Source organism: Limulus polyphemus, unplaced genomic scaffold (genome assembly GCF_000517525.1).
Source record: "Limulus polyphemus unplaced genomic scaffold, Limulus_polyphemus-2.1.2 Scaffold242, whole genome shotgun sequence".
Taxonomy (NCBI): domain Eukaryota; kingdom Metazoa; phylum Arthropoda; class Merostomata; order Xiphosura; family Limulidae; genus Limulus; species Limulus polyphemus.
The window spans coordinates 339467-349313 of NW_013665852.1; the positions used below are offsets into that span (position 1 = coordinate 339467).

Sequence of the window (9847 nt, forward strand, 5' to 3'; positions counted from 1 at the left end):
CAGTTTAAGATATTAATGTGTAAGTTTTGTTTCTTGTTTTAAACACTCAATGTGTCATAACACCCATGTCATATGCTGAAAAAGTACTCCCCCTTCATTTGAAATCTCTCCTTTTTGGCCACCTGTTGGTACTGCAACTGATGAGCATCAGATTATCTTTCAAAAACAAATGTTAATATTAAACACTATCATATCGTCACCTTGCAAGATCGAGTTACCCCCTGGCATCACTTGTTTTATCGTCCTAGTTTAAAGAAATCACTTGTTTTATCGTCCTAGTTTAAAGAAATCACTTGTTTTATCGTCCTAGTTTAAAGAAAGAGCAATTATTACAAGGAGAGCCTGTCACTCTAAATTAGCGTTGGCGCTGTTGTGTTCCCCAAGACTGATGACGTATCTCTGTCTATCTTGGGTTAATCAACTTTGATAATCACTTGTTGCCATCAGCAGAAATTTATAGCATTATCTAATATATAAAATAAATGAAAATAGGTAAAGTCAAAAAAGATTTATAACTCACACTAATTAAAAATAAACCATCACTTTTTGACGTAAGGCAGAATTTAACCCTTGATGAAGACACACCCATCTCTCGAAAGCACTACACGGTTTTATTGGAGTTTTGAAGTGTGAAGCAATATTGTAAATTTACTTGTAAACACATTACAGTGTTGTGAGAAGGACCTAGTTGTGTGCGAAGGAAGTATTCCCTCCATATTAGCACATTTAAACATTTTTGTATTTACATATATCAGCACACTGTTGGTTGTGCTAAAGCTTTGAAATCATAACGCTCATATCAAATACACGATGTTGAATTGCACTGTTTTATATATATATATATATATATATTCCCATTCGACAACACCTATCACATGGAATTTATCTTACACAAACTTGTATGGTGCAAATAAGGGGCATAGACAGAAAAAAAATCTATAAAGGGGAGGGTACTACTTTTGAAGTAGCGAGGGCATATAAGAGGATGTAATTTTCACTGAAAATGGTGCATTTTTATGGTATGTGAGGATGTTTAACACCTTTTGAATCTAAATAAACACTGACAGTATACTGCAATTTTATCGTAAAAATGCCGCTTTTAAAAATTATTTCACAACATGTTGCTGCACCGCAACCTAGAACAGAAAACAATAAATTAACCCAAATACCAAAATCAAAATATTTCATGAACAATTAAGTATACCTGTTTTTATGGTATAGACTCAACTTGTGAAATGAATGAAATGTCCAATATACTAAATATATATATATATATACCCTGACCATTAGTTTGGTAAAAATGAAGACGAACGAATTTAAAATCATGGAGATAATTTAAATTTAAATGAGTTTAAGTTAACTATTACAGTGGGATCTTTGCAGTACCATAACGAAAAGAAAAGCGCTTGTATAATTTTGCTTGTTTGGTTACGAAATCAAAAAGCAATGCAGGCAATTTGTGATTCAGTGTTTAGCTTGTACTTGCGTCTATTTCTGATTCTGAAGAACATGATGTAGTCTGAACAATGACTGATAAAGCTCAGTTTTGAAAATAACTATGGGTGAAGTTTGGGTAAAGTAGGCTATAAAATATTTATATCAATGTAGAGTAAAATAAAGCGGTGTTAACAGTAATTTATGAGTTCCCCTCCGGTGGGTTACCGGTAAGTTTACGGACTTACAATGCTATTGGGGGTTCGATTCCCCGCAGTGGGCAGACTACACATAGCCAGTTGTGTAGCTTTGCACTAAGCAAACAACAAGTAAATTTAATGTTTGGTAATTTCATATTTTCTGAAAAGTTCACAAACTAAAAATAATGATATGAATACTAAATCAAATTATACGAGTTTCGTTAATCAAACCGAAACTAGTTCCTATTTAGTAAGTTTGAACTATGTTTCATACAATTTCATTAAGTATTTCCACTTTGAGGGTGAAAAAAAAAATCGGGGAATATCAGTGACACTCCTCTGATCCTGACAGGGTTATTTCGATGTATCCTTTGATCTCAATATGTTAGTTGGCAGGGCGATGAGTAGTAAATCTTGAGGGCTCGAGTTCAAATTCCGGGGTGGTCAACATTTTTTCGACTAAAGTTTTATTATTTGTAATATATACTTTATACATAGTTGGGTGTAATTTTGTAGATGCGATTGCAAACGGTACATCCCCTCTGCCTACGTGCAAAACTAGTAAATCTATTTGAAGCTACTCTATTTTTAACATTCAATTGAGATAGAAATATGTGGATATTATCAACTTACGTTGTTACAAGTTAGGTAGTCAAAAAAAAGTTCAAAAATACTGTTGTAAAATTGAAAGACGAAACAAAATAGATGTTTTTAAAAGAAGATAGATCTATGTGATAAGTAAAGAACAAATAATGCAATACCTTAGAAATATCTTCAGGACATTTTAGGAACACAACTTGAAAAACTAATTTCAGAAAATGCCAGGGGGATCACATCGACTCTTCCACATTAAAAGTGCTAAGGATACCAATGTTTGTCTTTTATTCAACTGTTTCGTGGGGAAATGTACATGGTCAAGTGTGAAGAGTTTGATAATTTATAATGTTAAACTGACTTAACGGTTTGTTGTGCCACTTGTAGTTTCTTTGTTCTTTATTAGAGTTCCTTATGAAGAAAGGTTTGTTGTGCCACATGTAGTTTTGTTTTCCTTTATTAGAGCTCCTTATGAAAAAAAATGTCGTTGTCCATTTTTAGTTTTATTTTCCTTTATTGGAGCACCTTATGAAGAAAGATTTGTTGTCCACTTTTAGTTTTATTTTCCTTTATTGGAGCTCCTTATGAAGAAAGATTTGTTGTCCACTTTTAGTTTTATTTTCCTTTATTAGAGCTCCTTATGAAGAAATATTTGTTGTCCACTTTTAGTTTTATTTTCCTTTATTAGAGCTCCTTATGAAGAAAGATTTGTTGTCCACTTTTAGTTTTATTTTCCTTTATTGGAGCTCCTTATGAAGGAAGATTTGTTGTCCACTTTTAGTTTTATTTTCCTTTATTGGAGCTCCTTATGAAGAAAGATTTGTTGTCCACTTTTAGTTTTATTTTCCTTTATTAGAGTTCCTTATGAAGAAAGATTTGTTGTCCACTTTTAGTTTTATTTTCCTTTATTGGAGCTTCTTATGAAGAAAGATTTGTTGTCCACTTATAGTTTTTTCCCTTTATTGGAGCTCGAAATGAAGAAATGTAAGGGAAAATGTTACGTAAATTTTGTGAATTTGATACTTGGCGTAAAGCAAGTTGAAGAATAGTAACGATGGGAAAACCGACTTTTTCACAAGACGGGGAACTACATCTTATTTCCTTGAAATTGATAATTTAATATGAAAGCTCTGCTCCTCCTGTAACGTCGATCTTTCTGGTATTAGAATTAATATGAAAGGATTAGCTTGTACAAGTAGTAGTTGACGTATATTCTTTAAAATCCCTTTTATTTCCGGATTTACACCTTTGACCTATTTTAGTGATGGTCTTAACTAAATTTGGAGCTACTAACTCCCATTTTAAACTGACATAAGCAAGAGGGTGGCATAGTACATACGTGTATTTGGTGCTAATTCTTTATAAAACATTCCAAAATCATTCAGAGCTTCGTAGATAGCAAATTCAAGACGAACATCTGTGAAAGTTAGCCTCTCCAACCGGAAATAAGCTGCCTGGAGTTTATTAGTTTTATGCCACGTTTTTCGGCGCGTACCAAATTTGTTGTCAGAACACGTGTTACGTTCGAATATGTTCAAAGTGCTCACGAGTGTTGGCGGGAAAAAAACAGAAGTTTTGAGCGATTTCGCCAAGGAAAGTTTGATGCTCTAAACAGCTTACTAAACTCTTGAGTGACAACTTGAACAATGTAAGCACGAACAATAATGTGAGTTTAATTTCTTAACTTTTATTTCTGTCCATCTCATTGTATAGTTGACTAAATACTTATATGTACTACGTCTTATATAAACGATATACGTAATTAAATTCAAACCGAAATCAAATAGACTGGGAAAGATGGTAGCATAGGGTGAAAATTTTCCAGAAGTGCGCTCATCACGAGAGCAAAGTACACCATTACAGATCGTTATAAGATTTCGGCTTAATACTTGGTGTTAGCCGACCAGATGTCGTGAGCCGGATTTCTTGTGGACAAGCACATTCACATTATTGGTAATATTTGTTATCAGCAAAGTTTACATAAATAATATGAAAACTGTAAAGAAATGTGGCTCCAACGTGAGTTTTGGTGTTATTTTTTTTATCGTATGTTCAAAAACTCGTATTCATAAATCTTTGTACGCTGGCGAAGTGGAAGAACAGCAAACTTAAGTGTTAAGTGTGTATGCGTGCTAGCTCACATGGAAACCCAATATTCGTATTGGCTAATTGTACAGTGGTACCTTTACGTTTATACGAGTGCAAAAGTGAACGACATTGTTCTATACGAGTGCAAAACTACGACGTTTATAATATTAACTTTAAAGAGGATTACTTCTGTACTATAAACAAAGATGCAAGGAAACACATTAAGTTAATTCTTTACCTTTCCGTGTTTATACACAATGTAATACAAATTCCAACAGGCGCCTAAAAATTTACAATTAGGCCTAAAGTTTATATAGGCTTCGCAAGGGAACCACTAATTTGACCGCTATATAATCTGCGACAATTAGCTTTAATAGTCACTGCCACAACTTCATTCATTTTTGATGTTCTACAGTTAACCCATTGCGCGAAAGAAAATAATTACATACAAATGATAACATACAAATTCGATTTAAACACATATACACACAAAAATTAAAAAAAAAAAACACCTGGCGACAGTTAATTTTTACACTTCTTGATACCATAATTTTAAAAATTCATTATTTTATAAATATTATACGTTTCCAACTATTTCAAATCAACAATTAGGCCTAAAATTTAAATTACACTTCGTATGGAAAGAACGAGTTTACCCGCTATGGGAATGGAATATTGCATCATTCCTGTTATTGGTAGCAGTGGATTCCATGCTTTCTTAATAGTTTAGAGGAGAGCATTGATACCATTGTGGAAGTGATTAAAATGCTTTATTTTGCTCGTATGAAATAAAGACATCGTTTTATATATTGTCTCTTACAGTATCAAAGATTGGCCAAGAGGCATGGACCCACGTGAAGTGCGTGGCCAATTAACCAAAGCACTCAAGGTGTGGAGTGACGCGTCCAAACTCACCTTCACTTATAGTAGGGCTGCGGATAGTGATATTATGGTATCCTTTTTGTCGGGTTACCATGGTGATGGGTATCCGTTTGATGGACTGGGCCATATATTAGCACACGCATTTTTCCCGGGAAAAGGAATTCAAGGTGATGCTCATTTTGATGCTGAGGAAAAATGGGTTGTAGGACAGCCTAATCAATATAGTGGAGGTAAGTGTCACTTTATGCATCTTTTGATAAAAAATAACGTTTCCTAGCTTTATATAATCTGAGGTTTTAAAGGCACGGATACAAGCAATCCTAATAATAATCGAAAACTTCAGATATATATTAGAGCTTCCCAGTCTTCCACATTTCAAGTTTGCCCATGTACCAATCAGTGGGCCCAAAGGAACGCGTTAAACGGAAATACAATATCTAAAGACATTTACCATGATCCATCAAAACACTTAAACCCACTTTTTCATTTTGAGTTCCAATATAAAAGTTTAACAAGAGCTAGTTTATATTATCGGTTCGCGTGCTAGGCCCACATCAGTGTTTTAACCTCACTCTCCTTTATCATTAACTATTATTTTTAAGAGTTTAACATGTTAATCCAAATATATTACGATGTACTTATATTTTACTGGAAAATAACGATGAAGATAATAACAGTCTAACAGCATGTTAGACATTATTGAATTGTTAACTTTAAGGACCCAGTAGTTAAACGACCAATTGCAATTCGGTGGTTTTTGTTACATGATATTTTGTGTTTATTTTCAGTTATAACAAAATCGTTTACAGATTTAAAAAAATATATACAGTTAATGTCTAAGTTGTTTTTGTTAAATTCATTCGCTTTTCTAGGATTGCAGAACTTATGTTCAAGTAACGAGATTAACAATGTTTACAACTAGAGAGAAAACAGGACTATTACGAAGATCAGTGTTTACAGTTTGTCATCTTAACCAAACAAAGGACGTTTGTGCTAATTATTTGGTTCGGTGATCTGATCTTATCCAAACAAAACTTTGTGCTACCATGGTAAGACATGCCCACAATCTTCTGCATTGACAGCAAGTGTCAAGTGGGGTCTGCCTTTTCTCACATTGTTTGGAACACAAATGCTACAGTAGAAGGCTCCATAATATCTCCTGTTTTGCTATAGACCAATTCAAAATAATAAACTGTACTAGAGAAAGGACCCCCATTGACTGGTAAAATTTGACCTTATATGAATATAATAGACATACTTCTACCTTCCTCTTTTCTCTCTCATAAAGAGAAAGAGACAGAGAGAAAACTGACATCATCGTACTTATACTATAAAGTTTAAAGATATAAGCTCTGACATACATTTTGGTTTTGTGCATCATTTTTATTTTTTGTGCAAAATGCCTCAGAAATGCGAACATGAAGCCTCGTTTGGAAAGGTTTGGTAATGACAGTATCATTAAAGAACTTAGGATTCAATATATTCTATTTGTCTTTTGGTAAAAGTTATCGACACTATCCATTTGAGCTAGTGCTTGTAGCAATGTATATATATGCTCTTCATTCTCTTACTGATTGTAGTAAAGTAAGTTGCCTAGATGTAACTGACAGATTTATGGACTTTCATATACACAGTGGATGAAGATCCAGTCATATCATTTTTTGTTGTTTTTTAAGTGAGTTTTTAACCTGATATTTGAAAACAAGGGTGAGTAGCCGACTTATCACATTGTGTAAGAGGTTTCTTTCCGGGTAAATAATTCAAGTTGTGGGTCTCAAGTTGTATATGCGTAATATGTATTTATATATTTTTGTAAGTAAAATATAGCAACACCTAAAAAGGTACTGTTAACGCCAGGAAAAGGCTAATTGGTTTGTTTTCCGGAGTTCGAGTCTCTTGGACATGAAATTATTTGTATGCTAATAAATCTGGATAATATTTACAGTAAACAATTAGCAGAGAAGGCATTCAGGAGTAACTGGCTTTAGATAACACCCATTTGACTGGAGAGAGAGAGATGGAGATAAAGGATTATCAACTTAAAAATACCATCTACTAGATTAGGATTAACAATCTATAGATAACTACTACATGACTAGGATTAAGAATCTGTAGATAACAACTACTTGACTAGGATTAGCCATCTGTAGATTGCAACTACTGGATTAGGTTTAACTAATTGTTATCTGTAGATGGTTAACCCTAGTCAAGTTGTTGTGTACAGCTGGTTAGTCCTAGTCAGGTAGTTGTGATCTATAGTTGGTTAATTCCAGTCAAGTAGTTAGGTATAACCAGTTAATCATAATCAAGTTGTTGTTACATATAACTGGTTAACCTTAATCAAGTTGTTGTTATGTATAGCTGGGTAAACCTGATCAAGTAGTAGTCATATATAGATGGTTAACCCCAGTCAAATAGTTATTATCTATAAATGGTTAACCTCAGTCAAGTAGTTATGCATAACTAGTTAACTCTAATCAAGTCGTTGTCACGTATAGCTGGGTAACCCCAATCAAGTAGTTGTCATATATAGATGGTTATCCCTAGTCAATTATTTGTTATCTTAGCTGCATAACCCTTGTCAAGTAGTTGTTATGTATTGCTGGTTAACTATATTCAAGTAAATGGCTTGCCTCATTAAAAAGATGCGCTCGCGTACGCTCGTGGATAAGTAATAATACCCAGGTGCACGCCCTCAGGATCCACTTAGTATGTGTGCAAAATATCAGGTTTCTAGGTTCTTTCGTCTTGGAGTTATGGCGGTCACACATACACATACAAGCTCTTTCATTATTAAATATATATATAATGAACCGGTTTTTTACAACTTCACGGAAACGTAGGGTACCTAGGAATAGCCTTGATCCCTATACAGATAGGGGTATACAGCATAACTATTCGTTTATACCTCTTACAGCACGTCGGTGATATGTATAACTGGTTAATGCCAGTCAAGAAGTTGTTATCTATAGCTGGATAACCCTAACCAAGTAGCTATTATCTCTAGCTAAGTAACCCTAATCAAGTAAGTGCTGTGGATAGCTGGATAACTCTAACCAATTAGTGGTCATCTATAATTGGTTAACTGTTGTCAAGTAGGTGTTATGTATAGTTGGATAACACTAGTCAAGTAGTAGTTGTATATAGCTGGTTAATATTAGTAAAGTAGTTGTGATCTGGGTTTGTGTTTTGTTATAGCAAAGCCACATCGGGCTATCTGCTGTGTCCACCGAGGGGAATCGAACCCCTGATTTTAGCATTGTAAATTCGAAGACTTACCGCTATCCACCGGGGGACAGTTGTGATCTATAGCTGTTCAACTCCAATCAAGTAATTGTTATGTATAACTGGTTAACCCCAATTAAGTTGTTGTTATGTATAACCGGCTTTAGATAACACATATTTGATTGTTAAGAGAGATGGAAATAAGAGATTATCAACTCAAAAATATTAGGAAAGAATATATGTCTGCCATAGCACCAAGAGCAAAGAACCTGAATTTTTGAACCCATACTAAATGGACCCTGAGGGTGTGCACCTGGGTAATATTACTTATCCACGTGCGTGCGCACATGCGCGTTCTTTTAATGAGGCAAGCTAGCGAAAAATCACATAGAAAAGAAGTGGTTTCTTATATTATAAATAGAAATCACAGACAGACAGAAAGACAAGCACGTGTGCGTGCGTACGTACGTGTCTGTGTGACCGCCATAGCTCCAAGAGGAAATAACCTGAAATTTTGCACTCATACTTAGTGAACCCTGAGGGTGTGCACCTGAGTTTTACTTATCCACGTGTTTGCGCACATAAATTTAATGAGGCAAGCTAATGAAAAAATCACATAGGATAGAAGTGGAATTATATAACAACTTCATATATATAAAAGCCAGTGCTTTCGAACAATGGCTTTTATGTCATTGCTTAGCAACAAAAGTATATAGGTTATACTTTTATGCTAAAATGGGTTCAGAATACAAACACTATCAACCTAATAACCTACTTTCGCCAGTATATGTATATATATAATAAACATAACCTGTGCTTTTTATATTATACATTTTATATGCATCTAAGGGAGTGGTGCTCTCAAAAACTATAAACTACGTAAAGCGTTAAAACAATTGGTTACAATAAATTTCATGTGCTATTGGCTTTTATAAATAATTAATAAACAAAGAGCATGTTATATCGTGTGTCGATGATTCATATCTTGTTGTGAGGGATTGGTATTGCTTACACTCTTAGGCTGTTTGGTAAGCAACCTAGTCAGTTGAAAAAAAAACGGTAAAATAGAGAGCCCAGATAAATGCGAAGTGGTGTCTAAAAAGGAGCCAAGGTTCACAGCCATCAATTACACATTATATACACATGTGTACCATGGGGAACAGTGATCTATTATACTAACATAGTTGTCTCAGTTGTATTACTCAAATTGATAGCCTCAAAAACAACATGATTAATATGAGGCCCTTATACCTGTTATATTTGTTAAAAATAGTTTTTTCAGTATGTATAAAAACGTAATTAACAAGTAATTAATAACGTTTTTTCTTTTTTTATTAACCCTAAGTTTTTTTAGTATTTGCCTCTTCAACAAATACACATTGTAATCTTTTATAGATTGTTTAGGCAGAGTATTCATAATGAAT

General features: G+C 34.0%; 1 protein-coding gene across 1 annotated transcript in view; it reads left to right on the forward strand.

Moving 5' to 3' along the window:
* The window catches only part of LOC106478701 (matrix metalloproteinase-2-like), a 68301-nt gene that overhangs the window by 30624 nt on the left and 27830 nt on the right, over positions 1-9847 (forward strand). The window contains exon 3 of the mRNA XM_013939264.2: positions 5139-5428. Within this exon, the coding sequence (XP_013794718.1) occupies positions 5139-5428 (290 nt within the window). The remainder of the gene's footprint in view (positions 1-5138; positions 5429-9847) is intronic.